This window comes from Gallinula chloropus (genome assembly GCF_964237585.1).
Source record: "Gallinula chloropus genome assembly, chromosome: 14".
Lineage (NCBI taxonomy): Eukaryota > Metazoa > Chordata > Aves > Gruiformes > Rallidae > Gallinula > Gallinula chloropus.
Window position 1 is genome coordinate 200,923 of NC_140099.1, and position 18,459 is coordinate 219,381.

At 59.7% G+C, this 18,459-nt stretch overlaps 1 protein-coding gene across 1 annotated transcript; it reads left to right on the plus strand.

Moving 5' to 3' along the window:
* Window positions 1–414: 414 nt before the first annotated feature.
* Window positions 415–13,666, plus strand: PTGER2 (prostaglandin E receptor 2; the record flags this gene model as incomplete). The annotated part of the gene is made up of 7 exons (XM_084270686.1): window positions 415–1,227; window positions 3,241–3,496; window positions 4,037–4,095; window positions 4,963–4,974; window positions 9,163–9,387; window positions 9,619–10,482; window positions 13,421–13,666. 7 exons carry the CDS (start codon window positions 415–417, stop codon window positions 13,664–13,666), a joined length of 2,475 nt encoding a protein of 824 aa, XP_084126812.1.
* Window positions 13,667–18,459: the final 4,793 nt, after the last annotated feature.

The window sequence follows — 18,459 nt, forward strand, 5'->3', positions numbered from 1 at the left end:
GACTCAGCTCTGACCTCCCCGCCATAACCCCATAACCCCCAACCCAGGGACCCAGCCGCGATCCCTTTACCGTAACCCCCGTCCCGGTCCCTTTTCCCGTCCCTCCTCCCGGGGCTCGCCCCCAGCCCGCAGCCGCACGTCTCCCGGGGGAACTCCCCGTCTCCTCCGTCCCGCAGCCGCCCTCAGACGGCCCAGGGTGGGCCGGGCAACGGGAAGGGGCCGCCCCGGAGGCCGTACCCATCCTCGCCGCACCCCCTCTCCCCTCCCTCCCTCCCTCGGCCGGCGGGGGCCGCTCGCCCCGCCGGGCCAGTCGCCGCCGGCAGCCGCGGCGCAGCCCGGTGCGGTGCTGGTGCGGTGCGGGGGGCCGGGGAGCACCCCATCCCGCTACGGTGCATCCCACTGCGGGATATCCCGATGGCGACGGAAGGTTACCGGTGCCGTAACAGCCGGTACATCGAGAGCGGGCAGTCGGCGTTGCCCAGCTCGGTGTTATTCGCCGCCGGGTTGTTGGGCAACGTGCTGGCGTTGCTGCTGCTGGGACAGCACCGGAGGCGGTCCCGGTCCTCCGGTGGCCGCCCGCCGAGGGTCTCCGCTTTCTACGTGCTGGTGAGCGGGCTGGCTGTCACCGACCTGCTGGGCAAGTGCCTGCTGAGCCCCATCGTGCTGGCCGCCTACGCCTACAACCGCAGCCTCAGCGAGCTGGGGCCGGGCGGGCGCTCCGACAGCGAACCGGGAGTCCTGTGCCAGCTCTTCGCCTTCCTCATGGCCTTCTTCGGGCTGGCCCCCACCCTGCTGCTGCTGGCCATGGCGCTGGAGTGCTGGCTGTCCCTGGGACATCCCTACTTCTACCGGCGGCACCTCACCCGGCGGCTGGGGGCTGCCGTGGGGCCGGCGGCGGCGGGGCTGTGCGCGCTGTTCTGCGCGCTGCCGCTGCTGGGGTTCGGGGCGCCCATGCAGTACTGCCCCGGCACCTGGTGCTTCATCCGCATGGCCGGCGGCGGCCCGCGCCAGCTGGGCTTCCCCGTCCTCTACGCCAGCGTGATGGGCCTCTTGGTGCTGGCCATCGGCGCCTGCAACGTGAGCAGCATGCGGCACCTGTACGGCATGGCGCGGCGGCAGCCCCACCGCGGGCCCCCCGCGGCCGCCCCGCACATGGAGGAGCTCGACCACCTCGTCCTGCTGGGGCTCATGACTGTCCTCTTCACCATCTGCTCCCTGCCGCTCATCGTGAGTAACCCCCCGCCGCCTCCCCCCGACCCCTCCGGAACAGCCTCCCCCCCCCCCCCCGACACCACCCTCCATCCCCCGGTTTCTTTACCCCTCCCCATCCCGAATACCCCCCACCCAGCCCTGGGGGCAGCCACTGCATTAACCCCCCTGAAAAAACATCCCCTCTCCCTGCCACCTCCTCCCAAGGTGGTTGGATTGTTGCTTTGGCCCCCTCCAAGAAGCCCCTCACCCAGTCCATAGGGGTCAGCCTAGAGTTCCTTGGAGTAGCCCCCCCATCAGCACAGCCCAGTCCCAAGGGAGGAAGTCGGGGGGGGGGGGGTGTGTGGTGATTTTGGTTGTTGTTTTTGCCCTTTGGAATATCCCCAGCGCCACCACCTGCTCCTGGGGGCTCAGGGCATTGCCCCCCTCTCAATACTCCCCCAACCTGTCTTCAGAGGTCAGCTCGTTGTCTAAGCCCCCTTGGCATAATGCCCCCCACCCCCAGCACTCAGTCCTGCAGAGAGACAGGGGGGTCAGGCCATTTCTGTGGGCCCTTGGAATAAACCCTGGCACCACCACCCACCACCAGAGGGGTTGAGGGGGGACCAGTGCTTTAGTCCCCCCTGAATAACCATCGCTTGCTTTAGTCCCCCCGAATAACTGTCCCCAAGGGTTGGCTTATTCCTTCAACCCCTTTAGGATGAATACCCCCTTGTCCTTGGGGGGTTGCCCCCCTGTGAATACTCACCACCATGTCTCCAGGGGTTAGTTGATTGCTCTAACCCCCATGGAATAACCCCTCCTCACCCCACCCTGTGATGGGGGCGGGGGGGTGAGTTCAGATAATTACTTTACCCCCCCCTCTGAGCATCCCCCACCCTGTCTCAAGGGTCTGGCTGTTGCTTTAACGCCCAGGGAATAATCCCCAGCACAACCACCCCATGCCATGATGGGGCGGGGGTTGGGGGTAGGATGGGATTAATTCATTGCTTTAATCCACCACCCCATCCTGGAGTTCAGTTGATTCCTTAAATCTCCTTGAAGTACCCCCCCAGCCCCTACCCCATTCCTCAGAGGTGTCGAAGGTGTTGGAGGGTTGGTTCATTGCTTTATCCCCTTGAAATAGCCCTCCTGTGCCTATCCCTAGGGAGGTTGGTTCGTTGTGTTACACCCCCCCCCCCCACCCCATCTCTTCCCTCCTCTCAGCCCTGAGGGCTGGGTTGATTCAAGCCCCTTTGAACCAGGCTGTGTTTTCTAGCGTGGGGGAAATTGTCCCTAAAATCCCCCCGCTTCTTCCCCAGGGACTGGGGAGAGGGGGGTCCCGCTGGTGGGGGCGGGAGTGGGAGACCCCCAGCATGACACCCCCTTGCCTCTGTAGGGTGCTGCAGAGGGGGCTATCCCAGAATCCTGGCGGGGTGGGGGGGTGCGGGTGCTGCCACTGCCCTAGAAGACAACGTCCATCTCCACTGCCTGTCCCCTCTGTCACATCCTGGGGCTGTATGGTGACATGCTACCCACCAGCAGCCCAGTCACGACGGGGCTCGTACCGGTTTTGTAATAAGCCGTGTGAAAGCCCCGTGGCCCTCAAACAAAGAGGGACCTGGGTGGGGAGGAAAAGGACAGGACCTTGCCCCCCTGCCTGGCTGTGGGCCAGCCACTTTATCCAACAGATGCCGAGACCCGTCCCAGTGCAGGGGGGTGGCAACAGAAGTGGGGTGCCCACCTTTGGGGGGCAGAGCAGCCTGCAAAGGCTGGGTCCTCCTTTTGCTCACGAAATAACCCCAGTCCTTGGACCAAACCTGCAGGTTTCATCTCTCTGGCCTGCCGGGGACACGGTGCCCCCTTGCTACAACCACCCACGACCCACCCCAGCTCCCAGCCCTGCACCCCATGACCCATACTGATTCGATGCACAAGGACACTGAGGGGCTTAAACTTCTTTAGGTGCCCCTTGGGAGGGGTTCTGCACCCAGCTTTACCCCTGGAGTGGATTCTTTTCTCATTTCCCCCGTTTCTTTGTGTTTTTAACAGATCCGGGCCTACATGGGGGCCTTCGCCGCCGACTTTAACGAGAACGCTGACCTCAGCGCCCTGCGGTTCCTCTCTGTGAACTCCATCGTGGACCCCTGGGTCTTCATCATCTTCCGCACCTCTGTCTTCCGCATGTTCATCCGCAGGGTTTGCAGGAGGCTGAACTCCCGCAAAGCCACCCTGAAAAGTCCCGTCCCAGGGGTGGACAGCCAGTTCTGCCCCTTGGGCTGGCGCAGGACAGACGCCCCTCAGCTCGGCTTCTCCTGAGCGAGCGGGTCTTGGCAGAAGCCGGCGGCTGCTGGTGAGGATGAGGAGCGAGCCTTCGGCCCCGTGCCCCCACCCCGGAGCATCCTGAGGCAGCACGAGGCTGTCGCAGGCTGGGACAGAGTCCAGCTTGCAGCAAGGGGTGGGTGTGAAGTGTTTCTGCCCCCTCCCCGGGTTGTGTTTTGCCCTGGAGAGGAACCGGGGGGGGGGCTACTGGGTACCTGTGAACATTACCGAGCAGCAGCAGCACTTCGTGGAGGGTTTGGGGAGCACCTGGCTCCAGGGAGGCAGGAGGATGTTGGAATGTGGCTTCAGGGCAGCGGGGATGTGCAGGGAGGAGAGGGGGGGGGTGTCCCCATCAAATAAAAGTGTTTCAGAGCCCTGCTCCATCGCTTCGTCCTGTGCGTCAGCCCTTTCCATGCTGGGGGGGGGTTGTTGCAAGGGATGCTTTAGGGTGTCTGCAGTGTCTGCAGACTGCTTTGGGGTGTCTGCCGCCTGGGAGTGGAGGGAGGGAGTGGGGTGTGAAGTGAAGGTGCCTTTGGGGACCTGGAGACTCAGCGGCAGTTCGTGGCTGTGCTGAGGAGCCAGAGGGTAAGTGGGGGTCCCTCCCCATGGTGCCCACTGTCCCTCCCTGGCAGACCTGTCATCATCCCTCCCTGGGGTGCCCAGGCAGCACGGCCCCAAACCCCTATCCCCCGAGCAGGGCTGCGGTTTCCCCGCTGTGGCTCACTCTTCTCTCACAAATTGATTCCTCCGAGGGCTAATGCAGCATTTGTGTTACTCAGATGCCTACCTGTCCTGCTGTAATTATTGTAATTCACTATTTATGACAATCCCAAGCCCTAATAAAACAGTAATTGAGAGAACACAGAGTCCAGGATGTCTAACCTCACGGTGCAAGCACGCAAGCAAACAATCATTTTAATGAAAGACCCATTTCCCCTCAACCACACGTATTAACTGGATTTAATATCTACCTCAAGTGACCATTTAGGCCAAAAAATTCATCATGTCCAAAAGTCCCAATCTGCTCAGAGTCCTTGGAGGAGACAGGGCAAATACTTCCCTCTATTTAGCCAAGCCTTGCAAGGTGTAGTCGTGTTCCTGCCCGTATTTACTCTTGGTGTCAAATGGGTTCTGCTTTTGAAGGAAGAAACTCATGCAGATCCACCTTGGGGGCTTTTTGGGGGTGAGGGCGACTGTTTGGCCAGACACTCCGGGCTGGAGGCAAGGGCAGGCTGGGTTTGAGGATGTATGGGGGGTGACCTGCCAGCTCCCTGCTCGGGGCTTCTCGTCGGGGTTTTTTCTAAGGAGAAAGAAATAAAATGGGGCTTGGCCTGTGTGCTGGTTTCATGTTACTGGTGTGTTACTGACTTGGAGATGGCTCACGTGGGACTGCAGAGTCAACAGCACCGAGCCTGCGCCTTGCCTTTCACCGGACCTGTTTCTCCACGGCAGGATGACGGCCAGGTGAGATAATGGCTCTGCAGAATCCTCCTGTCACCCCCACACCGGCCCTGGTCTGGGATCTCCTGCACCATATGGATCCTTGCATCAGTCAGGACGGATGGACCAGGCCTGGCTGGGTTTAGGAATGCTCAGTGACATGAGCTGCGGGTGCTCGGTGTGTGCCCAGGCTGGGACAAACCGTCATCTGCCCATGAACCCAACGAGGATTCGGTCCCAGAGAGCCTCCCAGGAACGGCCCCTGCCCCACACTGTGTGTGTTTAAAGCCCACAGCGACCATGGTCCCCAGGAAGCAGCAATTACATTAAAACCAAACCCAAACCAGGCTCTTCATTAAGGTTTATTATCAGGCTCCATCTGAGATGATGCACACACCACAGCATCTGACCCATCCATGAGCTTGTCATGGAGCCACCAAGCACTCCCTGGGGACTTGCAGGCTGCTGGGGTGATCCCCCACCCCATTCCCGGCATCATTCCCGCTCCCTGGCCGGGCTCCTGAGTGTCCCAGTGACCTTGACACACTCACCTGGCTCCAGTAGCACTTTTAATCAGTGTTCTGCCCTTTCTGGTGTCCTACCTGCCCTGGGAGCAGACTCGGAGGCTCCAGCCAGCCACCGCTACCTCCGGGCAAGCCGAGCCCCGGCTGCAGCCGACAAGGTTTGCACTTGGAGCTGAAGGCCAGGCCGACCTGGGAGCAGATAAATCACTCCTTGGCACGTTCCTGGGGTGCAGGACTGCCATATCTCGGTCTTCTCCAGAGATGGCAGCACGTCCCCAGCCAGAGCTGGGCTCCGAGCTGGCCTGAGCGCGCTGGGCACTGCAAGGAGCACGCTGCTGCTCTCCACCCCAACTTTCTCCCTTGGGCATCCCACATTTTAATGCCCAGACATGTACAGTTTGGGGTTTGGAGGAGCTCAGAGCCCCTTCCTATTGCTGAGCTTGGGGGAAATTAATTAATTAAGTAATTAATTAATTAAAGACTTATCCCTGCCCCATGTAGTTTAAGAGTTGCTAAACAGGAACCACAGTAAGCCCAGAGGTTCAGGGCTCACCCAGCCAAAAGCCAAGGTAAGAGGTGCTGTGGGAGCCCTTCCCAGCTGCATCCTCCTCCCAGGCTCCCTCGTTCCCCACGGGCTCCCTCAGGGACAGACTGATCCCCAAAGGGACAGACTAATGCTTAATGGAGGCAATAAGGAGACACTCAAGGCTGCAGCTCACACCGACGATGCTCTTTTTCTTGGGTGGGGGGAACCCTTGCACCGTGCCCACTGCCCTCCAGCACCACCATCCCATGCCCACACATACCCAGCATCACCAAGTCCTGCACCCTGCTCCTTCCCTGGATGTAAACCAAGCCATTTTTTAATTATTATTATTATTATTATCCCTGCCCCCCCCCCCCCCCCCAGCTTATGAAATCCAGGCACAGCTTCACCCAGGCTCATTTCCCAGCAAATTGGTTAGTTCTTGCAAAAAGCCTTTTTTTTTTTTTTTCCCCTTCTTTCAATTTTTTATTGCCTGCATTTTTCAGCCATTCTGGAAGCAGGAAGGCACGTGTCCCAGCAGGCAGCTGCACCCTGGGGGGGATGCCAGGCACCCGAGCCAAGGCACTCAGCCCCCAGGGGCTGTAAGACACAACCAGCCTCTGTGTGGGTTGAGTTATTAAACCAAGGCACCGAAATGTGTCCTCCCAGTGCTCAGCCTTGCTTCTCTTGGGGATGGGGGGGGCGAGGAGGTGAGGAGGGGGGGCTAAGTGAGGCTGCTGGCAGCACCAGTGAGTGAGATAAGTGATGGAACTGGGAAGGCTTTGGAAGAAAAATGATGTCTTGGATTTGCTAACCGCAAGTCAGATGGGGGGGGAGGGGGTTCTTTTGGGGTTTAAAAGGGCTGAGATCCATCCGTGCAATCCATCCCTCCATGCACAAGAGGGCTGGTCTTCTCTCCTGCCCAAGCTTTCCTTGAAAACCCATCAGGGGTGGAGCAGGATCTCTCCCAAACCATAGGCAGCAGACTCTGGAGGTTGAGTTCTCTTGGCTGCAGGGTTTATAAGGAATTCTTGCTGCTTTTCCTACAAGCCCAGAGGTTTTGGGGTGGTGTTTTTTTTTTTTCCTCCTGGAAATCTTCTCTTAGGGCAAGCAATGCCAACGAGGATGTGAGGGTCCCCAAACCAATTTCCTTATTATTGCAAAAATATCCCATCAGAGCTGAGTGTCAGCTGAGACACCCAAAGCCCCAGGTGGGTCTTTAAGGCTCCATTAGCTGCCAGGAAAATGAGCTCCAGAAGGTGCCAAAACCCCTTTCCTGAGCTGTGACACCAACCACCAGAAGGCTGGGAAAAGCCTTGGAACAACCACCCTACGGGGTGCGCTCCACTGGGACAGAGACCTCCAGGCAAGCAGACTGCAGCCTCCGCGAGCTGCTTGGATGGACCCAGCCAGGATCCAGCCTCAGCTCTGTTATCAAGCCTGGGTTTTGTGGATACCACAGAGGGGCTGAGTGAATCAGGATGCCAGGATCCCTCAGGAAGCTGGCAGCATCGCTCCCACAATCCAGTGTGTCCCCACATGCTTTGGTGCTCTGATGGATCCCGTCTGAAGGCCATGAGGGGAGTTAAAAGGCCCTGGGATGCATGTTTCGCTGTCCCACCTGCACTTAGGGTGAGCTGGGTGTTGACTAAAACACCTCCCCCTCCATCATCCCTGTGGCTTTGGCCATGGGAAGAGGGAGGGATGGGGTTTGGGGCACACATCCTCCCTTGCCAGGCTGAAGAAGCCTTCCAACTACGTGATGAACGGAAGCAAAGCGGGGGATTAGTGCATCGGAAATGAAGGTGCTGTCACAAACCACAGCCCGCCCGGCCCTGGAGCTCGCTGTAGACCATATTTCCTTTACAAAGTTCCTGTTACAAAACTCAGGTTTTAAAGATAACAGCCCAAATCTGCTGGTGGCAGCAACCTGCCCGTGTCCCTGCCGGAGCTCACCAATGCTGCATCGTTTCACTGGGATTTATGGGGGGACCAGAGCACCTTGAGGGGATGGTTTCCCATCAGGTCCTGGATGAAGGGCTGCGCCCAAGTCCTGCCTGGCCCCCTGGATCATCCCAGCTTGGGGGAAAAGGATCTTCTCTGGCAAGGTGGGGAGAGGATCAGGGTAATGATGGCTGGGGAAACATTACGCAACAGCAAGAGCTTCCTGTGACGTGTGACAAGCCCCAAGGCCCAACAGAAGGAGGTTTCTTGGAGCTGGGATGTGGGGCAGACAAGCTGTGCTCAGCCAGGCTTACAGTGGGGAGAGGGGTTCCTTCTGATGTCCCCCCCCACACACCCCAGTCATACCCAGACAGTGCTGCAGTCCCACGGGGACCTCTGATGTCGTATGGGAGAGAGGGACAATGGGGATGTGATGTGGGGCTGGCCGTGGGGCAGGGTGTTCTCCATAGGGTTTGGGTGGCTCTAGGGCTGTGGGCACCCACCCACCCACCCAGCCTGGGCTCAGCCACAGTTCCCCAGTTTTGCACCAGGCTGGTGGGATGTACTGGGGCTCAGCGGGGTCCCTGAACCAGCACCGGGTCCTGGCGTGACACAGCACCAGGGCTCAGTGTGAGCCCCGTGCTCCCCGAACGGCACCAGGTATTGCTGAGCTGGAGAGCCCCAGACTGGCACAGGGGGCTCTGGCTGTGCCTCCTGGGCATCCCAGAGCTGCATCAGGGCTGTCTCAGTGTGGGGGCTATTCCATGTGAGGGGATCCTGGACCAGTACCAGGACTGGACATGAGCGGGGATCCTGGCCCCCCAGTATCGGGGCTGGCTGTGAGAGGGGACCCCGGCCCCCTGGTACGGGTGCTGGCCATGTGAGGGGATCCCAGACCAGCACCGGGGCTGGCCATGAGAGGGGATCCCGGCCTGGTGCTGGGGCTGGCCGCGAGCAGGACTCCCAGCTCAGCACTGGTGGAGCTGGCACTGGAGCAGCACGGAGGGTTCCCAGCCCGGTACCGGGGCTGGCTGTGCCGGGGGATCCCAGCGCCCTGCTACCGGGGCTGGCCGTGTGAGGGGTTCCAAGACCGGCACCAGGGACCCGGCACTGAGGCAGCTTGGGGGTTCCCGGCCCGGTACTGGGGCTGTCAGTGAGAGGGGATCCCAGACCGGCACCGGGGCTGGCCATGAGTGGGGATCTGGGATCCCGGTCCAGTACCGGGACTGGCCGCGAGTGGGGATCCCAGGCCGCCGGTACCGGGCTGTCCGTGTGGCGGGTCCCCGGGCCGGCCCCGGGGCTGGCCGTGAGCGGCACTTTCAGCCCGTTACCGGGACTCACCACGCCTCGGGGCTCCCGGAGCGGCGCGGGGACTCCCTGCCCGCTACCGGGGCTGTGAGCACCGGCCGCAAGCGGGGCCCCCAACGCGCGCCCGGACGATCCGTGCTGGGGCGCGGGCAGGAGACTGGGGGGCAGAGGGGGGCGCGGTGCGGGGGGCGCGTTCCGGTGGCCCCTGCGCCACGCGGGGCGGGCTCGGGGGCGGCGGGCGGGGCGGGGGGGCCGGGAGGGGAAGGGGTGTGGGTGTGGGTGTGGGTGGGCAGCGCGGAGGGCGGCGCCGGCGGGGCGGGGCGGTACCGGCGGGGCCGGGCCGGGCCGGGCGGGCGGCGGCTTCAGTCGAGCGGCGGCGGCGGGATGAACGGGACGGGCCGGGGGCAGTGCGAGCGCGGCGGGGCGCTGCCGGCCGAGGCCCGCCCGCTGGTCAGCGCCCTGATGTTCTCCGCGGGGCTCCTGGGCAACCTCCTGGCCCTGGGGCTGCTGCTGCGCTGCCGCCGCGGGCCCCGGCCGCCTTCCCTCTTCCACGTCCTGGTGCTGGCACTGGTGGTCACCGACCTCCTGGGTACCTGCTCCGTCAGCCCCTTCGTCCTGGCATCCTATCACCGCAACCGCACCTTGACGGCCCTGGCCCAAGGAGGGCACATCTGCCTCTACTTCGGCTTCGCCATGAGCTTCTTCGGCCTCGCCACCATGCTCATCCTCTTCGCCATGGCGCTGGAGAGGTGCCTGGCCCTGGGGCAGCCCTACTTCTACGAGCGCTTTCTCAGCCCCCGCACGGGCTTGGTGGCCCTGCCAGCCATCTACACCTTCTCCGCAGCCTTCAGCTCCTTGCCGCTGGTGGGCTTCGGGCGCTACGTGCAGTATTGCCCCGGGACCTGGTGCTTCATCCAGATGCACCTGGACTACCTCCAGCACAACGGCGGCGGGGAGGTGTCGCAGTCGGACGTCACCTTCTCGCTGCTCTACGCCAGCCTGCTCCTCATCCTCATCCTCTCCGTCCTGCTCTGCAACCTCAGCGTCATCGCCAACCTGGCCCGCATGCACCGCCGCGGGCAGAAGACCCGGCGCCTGGCCACGCTCGAGCAGCCGCGGGCGGGCAGCGGCTGCGGCCGGCGCATGTTCTCCATGGCTGAAGAGATCGACCATCTCCTCCTGCTCTCCATCATGACCATCATCTTCGTCATCTGCTCCCTGCCCTTCACGGTGAGTGAGAATCGCCTCTCCCCTGCGGTGGGGGTCCCTCTTCTCAGCACCCCTGTTTCTCTCCTTACCTTTATAAGGCTCCCCCATGCTCCACTGCCCAAGCTTCAAGGGTTGGGGTCAAAGCTCAGCTACTCCTGAAGCTTGGGACACCCCAGTTCTGCCATGAACTCCAGGCCTTGCACATCCATCCTCGGGGGAACCACTCCCCATATCCTCAGTGCCAGGAGGAGGATGGGGTGACAAAAGAATGGGTGGCAGGGTGACAAGGTGGCAAGAGGATGGGGTGGTAGAACCAAAGGTGCCCTGGCTCCAAGGACAGACAGCGTGGCCCAGGCAGGGACTGGAGTAGGGGTCCCATGGACCACACGGCATCCCCGTGGTTCCTGGGAGCTGGACTCTCAAGGGTTAGGTGTGAGGGGTACCAGAGATTAGCCATCCAAAGTGGAGCATGAAGAAGATCCTGATGGGCTCGAGACAGTGGGTACATGTGTTGCGTGGGCAGAGGGATCCATCCTATCCATCCATCTCCAGAGGGATCCATCTCCATCTCCATCCTATCCCAGAGGGAAGGATGGAGCTGGAAATGCAGGTGGGCAGCACCGACCTCACTGATGGACTGAGGTCTCCACTCCACACCACCACCGGGACATGAGCATGGAGATGGGTGACTGCTGGGAATGGAGATCCATCCCATGGCCCACAACATCCCTCATCCCAGGGTTCATGCCCACGTCCAGCACCCTGTCTGCACGTGAGGCTTCCAGCAGAACTACAGGATTGATACACTGTGGTCAAGTGAGGAAGGGGAGAGAGCGAGTTTCCCTGCTTCTCCTCCATCCCAGCCATGTGATGCCAGCAGCATCACGGTCTCAGAGCCCCTCCTGGCCCCTGCCTGTGTGTGTGTGAGGCTGCTGCCACAGGAGGTTGTTTTGTTCCCATTAGAAATGAGCTCCACCAAGGTTGGGAGCGCAGCCAGTGCTAATTTTGTGCTCACAGAGTTAAATAGACACTACCTGCCCTTCATGAGTCCCTCCTTTTCCCAAGGGAAAAGAAGATAACCACAGGCCATAGCTGAGCCAGGCTGCCTGGGTTTGAAGTCAGAGAGAAGCCAAAGTGATAATATCCAGATGCTTCTGAGCATCCTGGGGGCCAGGCTCCCCATCCCAAGAGATGCCTCAGCTTCTGTCAGTGGGCCCACACATCATGGGCGCCCCTTCCTGGGTCCCAAAAAAGCCCAGGTTTGGGTGCTGTGGTCGTTATAAAGTGGGACCCATCGGTGGGGACGCATGGGCAGGGTCCTGTGGGTCTGCTGGGGACAGACAGGATGGGAAAGTGCCGTTGGTGGGGATCCCCTGGGCCCTGCAGTAGCAGATACAGCCTTATCCAGAAGCAGAGCTGGCTCTGCTTTTCCCACCGCCCTTCTCCCATGTGGGGTTGTGTTTGGGCTGCCTTTTGGCAGCTCCTCAAACCCAGCTGCTAAACACTGCTGTGGTGCCTCCTTGGTGTGAGACACTTTTTCTTCTGGCTGGGGCTGCCCAGGACGTGAACCCAGAGAGCATCAGGTCACAACACCACAAAATCCTCCCCCAAAAACCCCTGAGCCCAGGGCAGCCCTCGTGTGCTGCGCTCACGGCGGTCCCGGCTGAACCATGAGTGAACCTTGTGCCCTGGGATGCACCATCCATCCCTGGGTGGTACCCAGCTGGAGGAGGGACGCTCACATCTCCTGTGCCCCCCACTCATGTCCCCCAAAGTGAGGGGGTGGCGATTCCACCCGCATGAGTAAGAAATGCTGAGTCACTATTCCAGGAAGCCCCGTGAGCTGCGATGAGTCGGCATGTTGCAGGAAGGACCAGAGCGCTCCAGCCACCCCTCATCCTCTCCACCTCACATGTCTGTTTGCCCTGTCTGTGTGGGTTTCAAGGTGACACCCACCGCTTCCTTGGGCAGCCACTGGTGTTGATAACGAAGCCTCGTTAGGTGCTGGGTGCAGAGCACAGGGCAGATCATGGGCTGGCTTTAATTAGCAAGGAGTTCACAGAGACCCATGGAAGCAGAAAGTGTGCTGTGACAGCCCACCTCTCCCTGAGGAGATGGCCAGGGGATGGAGCCTGGAAGCCCAGACCTGGAATTATTGCTCACAGGATCGCAGAGCTGTAGGGGTTGGGAGGGACACTTTGGGGCTCTGAGGTCCCTTCCCACCCAAATCAGGCTGGGGTTGAGTGATAAAGAGCCTGACTAAGGAATGGGAGGTTTCAGACACAGACACCACATGCTTTACCCTCATCCAGAGTGATGCTGCTGATGGGTTTTGGGTTGGCACAGAGAAGAGCTTCTCTTCCTGGGCTGCCGGAACCAAGAGCCTTTGCTCAGCTTCCCACCAGCCTGGGACAAACCTCTGGAGATTTTATTTGGAATAAAACAACCCAAAGCCCAAGAAAATGGAAAAAACTAAATGGCAGAAACACCCAGGTCACCAGTCCTGCCCCATCAGGGAGCATCCTGCAGCACCACTCTGTTATAGTTGTGGGATGTGCCTGACACTTTTCGTGGCTCCAGGTTGGTCCCCACGGGGGGAATGACAGACTCACAGAATCACAGGGGTGGGAAGGGACCCCCAGAGCCCATCAGTCCAACCCCCTGCCCAAGCAGGGTCCCTGGGACAGGGCACACAGGTCGGTGTCCAGACGGGGCTGGAATCTCTCCAGAGAAGGAGACTCCACACCCCCTGGGCAGCCTGTCCCAGGGCTCCCTCACCCTCACTGGGAAGAAGTTCTTCCCCACATTGGTGGGGAACTCCCTGTGCTCCAACTTGAGCCCATCGCCCCTTGTCCTGTCCCCACAGACACTGAGCAGAGGCTGCCCCTGTGCCCTGGGTCCCACCCTTCAGATACTGATCCCCATGTATATTCCTGTTCCTCCCTCTGCTCCTTTGCAGATCCGTGCCTACGTGAACAAGTTCAGTGAGAAGGTGGACACCCACGACTGGGACCTCCTGGCCCTGAGGTTTCTCTCCATTAATTCCATCGTTGACCCTTGGGTCTTTGCCATCCTGAGGCCACCGGTCCTGAGGATCATGCGCTCCGTCCTCTGCTGCCAGGTGACTCCCACGAGCCAGGACAGACAGACCCCATCCCCTGCCAAGACAAAGCTGGCAGCACAGCTGGAGCCCTGTGGGCAGTAGATCCACCCAGGAGACATCAGCCAGGTGAAGGACAGAGCCCTGGTAGATGTTGCTCATAAAGAGACACGTCTGCTGCAGGGTGGGCCAGGCGTGGGTGGCCCGGCCAGGTGCTGCCTCACATCTGGGAAGCCCCTGGAAAGCCAGTGTGGCCTCTCACAGGGTAAAAAAACCCACAGTGGGATAAGATTGGAAGGGCTGATGAGTACCTGGATATCGTTGTTGCCCTTTGACGGGGCTGCTCCCACCCAGAGGAGGGTGTGGGTTGTGTTTGGCCGTGTTGGGAGGGTCAGGAGGTGAAATTATAACACTACTGCTGTGGGGCCCATGTTGGGGAGCAGAGCTTCCCACTGCCCTACTTCCTAGCAAGGTCCCTGTGGTCGTTTTTTGGGCTGGAGGCAGTGTGCAGGCAGGGGTGTGGGTCCTGGAGATGGGGCTGGGCAGCTATGGTCGTTGGAAGGACCTGTCTGTGCCCCCCAGGTCCCCAGGGACTGGATAGGAGAGGAAGTGAGTGGTGTATCCCTAAGTATCCCCCTTTATTTGGTAGTCTGGCTGCCTAAAGAAATGCACTTTATTAGGTCTGTGTGCCTGTGTCTGTCCATCTGTCCCCCATTCCCAGAGATTTTAGGGTCCTGTGGGTGCCCACCCAGCATATCTGAGGACACTGGGGCACAAAACCAGCCAAATCATGGCACTGGGATGGCTGGAGGAGCAGGGAGGCCCCATTTTGTAGATGTCTTTGCCTCCTTGTTTGCACAGGAGCCAACAAGGGGAATGAACCTGGACTTGTGCAAACGTCTGACACTGTCCCACACAACATCCTCATCTCTACATTGGAGAGATGTGGATTCCATGGACAGACCACTCTGTGGATAAGGAATTGGCTGGATGATTCCATTCAAAGAGTTGTGGTCAAGGGTTCAATGTCCAAGTAGGGACCAGTGATGCATGGTGCTCCTCAGGGGTTGGTACTGGGACCAGTGCTGTTTAATGACTTTGTTGGAGACGTGGGCAGTGAGATCAAGTGCTGCCCCTTCCCACCAGGACCTTGCCACGTGAAACCCCAACAAAGCCAAGGGCAAGGTCCTGCATGTGGGTCAGGGCAGTCCCCAGCACAGCGACAGGCTGGGTGGAGGAAGGGTTGAGAGAAGGACTTGGGGTGCTGGGGGGTGAGAAGCTCAATGTCACTCGGCAATGGATGCTCAGAGCCCAGAAAGTGACCCAGGTCCTGGGCTGCATCCCCAGCAGTGGGACCAGCAAGTCTTGGGGGGAGATTCTGCCCCTCTGCTCCACTCTGGGGAGACTCCCCTGCAGTGCTGCATCCAGCTCAGGGGAGTCTCCCCAGGACAAGGAGGACACAGAGCTGTGGGAATTAGACCTGAGGAGGCAACAGGGATGATCCGAGGGCTGGAGCCCCTCTGCTCTGAGCCAGGCTGGGATAGTTGGGCTGGCTCAGCCTGGAAAAGAGAAGGCTGCTTCTGGGGAGAGCTCTGAGCTCCTTCCCATCCCTTGAGGGGCTCCAGGAGAGCTGGAGAGGGGCTGGTGCCCAGGGCAGGGAGAGCCAGGCCCAGAGGAACGGCCCTCAGCTGCAGGAGGGGGATGGAGAGGGGCTGGGAGGCAGAAATCCTTCCCAGGGAATCACAGAGCTGTAGGGGTTGGAAGGGACCCCCAGAGCCCATCAGTCCAACCCCCTGCCCAAGCAGGGTCCCTGGGACAGGGCACACAGGTCGGTGTCCAGACGGGGCTGGAATCTCTCCAGAGAAGGAGACTCCACACCCCCTGGGCAGCCTGTAAAAGGAGCATCTGATCCCATGGACAAGCTGGTCTGGGCCTGAGGCCATCGCTGCTGTTGGGGATTGCTGGGGGTGGCTGGGGGGGGGGGGGGGGGGCATTCATGGTGCCTGTTGATGCAGCACCCAACAAACACGGTGTTGTCGTGCGAGGAGGGCGTCTCGTTGGCTGGGAGCTGCAGCTCTGCTCAGGAAGCTCAGAGGTGCCAAGAGTTGGAGCTGGGTTCTGTGACATGTTAGCTGGGGTGATGTAAAAATAAATATTATTATTATTATTATTTAAATAATAAATGTCTCTGAAAGGAGCTCGCTGAGTCGCGTGGGGGGTTGTGCTGAAGATGCACCTTGGGGTAGATCCCAGGGGTCACGTGCCACCTCCCTGGAGCATCGGTGGGATGAAGCCCTTGGGGATGGGGAGAGAGGGCAAGAGGGGAGGTGGAAAGTGCCTAAAAAGTGAAAACAAACTGGGTCTTGTAGTTGACCCAGTTGGGGGGGGGGGGGGTGTTGTTTTTTTTGCCTTCCCTCCACAACCTACAGAAACACCCCTGAGCTCTCCCCTAAAACTCATCTATCCTGGAGGCAGGGCGAGGGGGACAGAGCTCCTACCTGTTATCAAAATACACACAGGGACCCTAAAAAAAAATTCCCCTACCTAAAAATAAGAAATTAAAACAACAACACCCCCCCCCCCCCAGCCAAAAGGAGGCCGAATTTATGTCACTCCTGTCAGGCAGCCAATATCCACAGGAAGTTCACTGGCCTCCGAAACGCGTGTGGGCAGATGTCAGGCATGGGCTGCTGTTGCTCAAGCCCTGACAACGGGTTTCTGGCAGCACCCCACGGGCGGGGAGGTGGGTGTGGGGGTTTCTGGGGAGGCGGGGGAGCCTTTTGGATTGCAAGATGTGCCCCACGCAGGGTGAGGAGAAGCCGAGGTGCTTCCCGTGTGTTAACTCGTGCAGTTAAGCCCTTAACCCTGTTGATGAGCTTTGAGTGTCCTGATTTGGCTGCCACCCACCCCTTTGCTCAGGGATGACCATCCCCCCCTCCACAGCTGTCTCCTCATCCCTGCGTGCCACAGCAGCACCAGAAGATGCTTCCTGGGTTCTTTAGCCCCCCCGTTGTGTCTCCAGGGGGTGTTTGGCTTGCAAGGAGCCAAAAGCTTTGAGAGGCACAGTGGGTCCATGTGCTTCGTTTGTCCGGATGGTCGTGACCTGGTTGCTCGTGCTGGAATTTCAGGACCAGCTGCCTAATCTTCTTCTAAGCCAGAGGGAAAGGCTTAGAGGGGGGAAAAACCACCCCCCACAGCAGGGTCAGAGATGACAGAGGGGTCACATCCTGCAGAGACCAGCCTGCTGAGGTGTGGGACCCAGCACAGGGGACAACCCGAAGGCAGCGTGCTGCTGGTGGCTCTCACTCCCAGGATCCGCTCCCACCGGCTGCCAGCTCGGCTGCTGACCACTAATTGCCATCTGCTTGTTTTGTTTTGGGAGTTTTATGGCTCCTGATCAGGAAACGTGGGGCAGGGAGAACAACCTCCCAGCATCCATCCTGCCTGGGGCTGCTTTTCACAGGGTAGTGCTGTGCTGGAGTCACTCTCGTGTGAACTGTCCCCAACGAGGGACAGCAGTCCTGGCACACGGTGTCCAGGAAATGATTTGGCTGAAAATTAATGTGAAAAGAAAAGGAAAAAAAAATAAAAAGAAAAAGCTAAATGGGTTGTGAGCTGGGAAGAGGCTTGGTTCATGCAAGGAGAGGAGCCCTGAGACCTGCGTCCCTTTGCTGTGATGCATCTTGCAGAGATGGGTCCCACGCTGTGGGGCATCGCTCTGCCTGGGGACCCCTTTACACACTGCTCCTTGGGGAGGGATCATAGAATCACAGAATCCCAGACTGGTCTGGGTTGGGAGGGACCCCAAGGGTCCCAGAGCTCCAACCCCCTGCCACAGGCAGGGACACCAACCTCCAGCCCTGGAGCTACACAAGGTTGCCCAGGGCCCCATCCAACCTGGCCTGGAACACCCCCAGGGATGGGACACCCACCCCCTCTCTGGGCAGCCCCTTCCAGCCCCTCACCACTCTCTCTGCAAAGAACTTCATCCAATATCTCATCTAGACTGGGCCAGCCCCTTGCTGAGAGCACATGTGTCCAGAGAAGACACTCTAAACAAGCCAGAAAAGGAGAGAGCAAGGGGCAAGCCCTCCCCTGTTCTTCCCTTCTCTCCAAAAACACACATTTTCCCAAAACTGATGCCATCCTTTCCCACCCAAACCATGCCCCACTGCTCACACCCGTCATGAAGGGACACATCCCAGAAGGAGAGGCAGGTGCTGACCTCCCTGCTGCCACAGGGACCAACTCACACCCACCCCTAAGATGATGGGGAGGGGTCCCAATCCCCCAGATCCCCCAGCTTGCTCCCTCCTGCAGATGCAGGGAAGTCTTTCTCCATTTTTTAAGGAGCCCAGTGGGCCTGTGATGTCCCCAAGGGCTGGTTTCTGCCTCTCTCCTCTCTGGCAGCTTGATTTCCAGACAGAAATGCAAACTTTCAAGACCCACCCGGCAGCTCCTTGCGTGTCTCCGGCTCTGCTCCGCGGCCTGGGAATAAGAAATCATTAAGGGCCAGTGCACAGAATGAAATTACTCTTTGGTGTCTTGCAGTTAAGCTGAGCAGATGTCGATTGAACTGGAAAGAGCCCAATTAATTTGGCTTTCATAACAGCTTCTGCGTGGTGTGACACAGGCAGCGCTTCGCGCAGCCCCCGGCGCAGACTCGTGTCCCTCCTGGTCTCGGCAAAAAGCATCCTCTGAGCCTCTGAGCTGTTGGCTGGTTTGGCCGCCTGGGTGAGCCCTGCTGCTTCTCCCGGGGGCCACCAAAGCCCCCACAGCCCAATTCATGGGGGTCAGCAAAGGTGGGCAATGTTGTGGGACAGGTGGGTGGCATGATGTGCCATGGACATCCCTCTGGAGAACCTCTGGGACTGCTGCTCCAGTCCTTTGGGATGCTG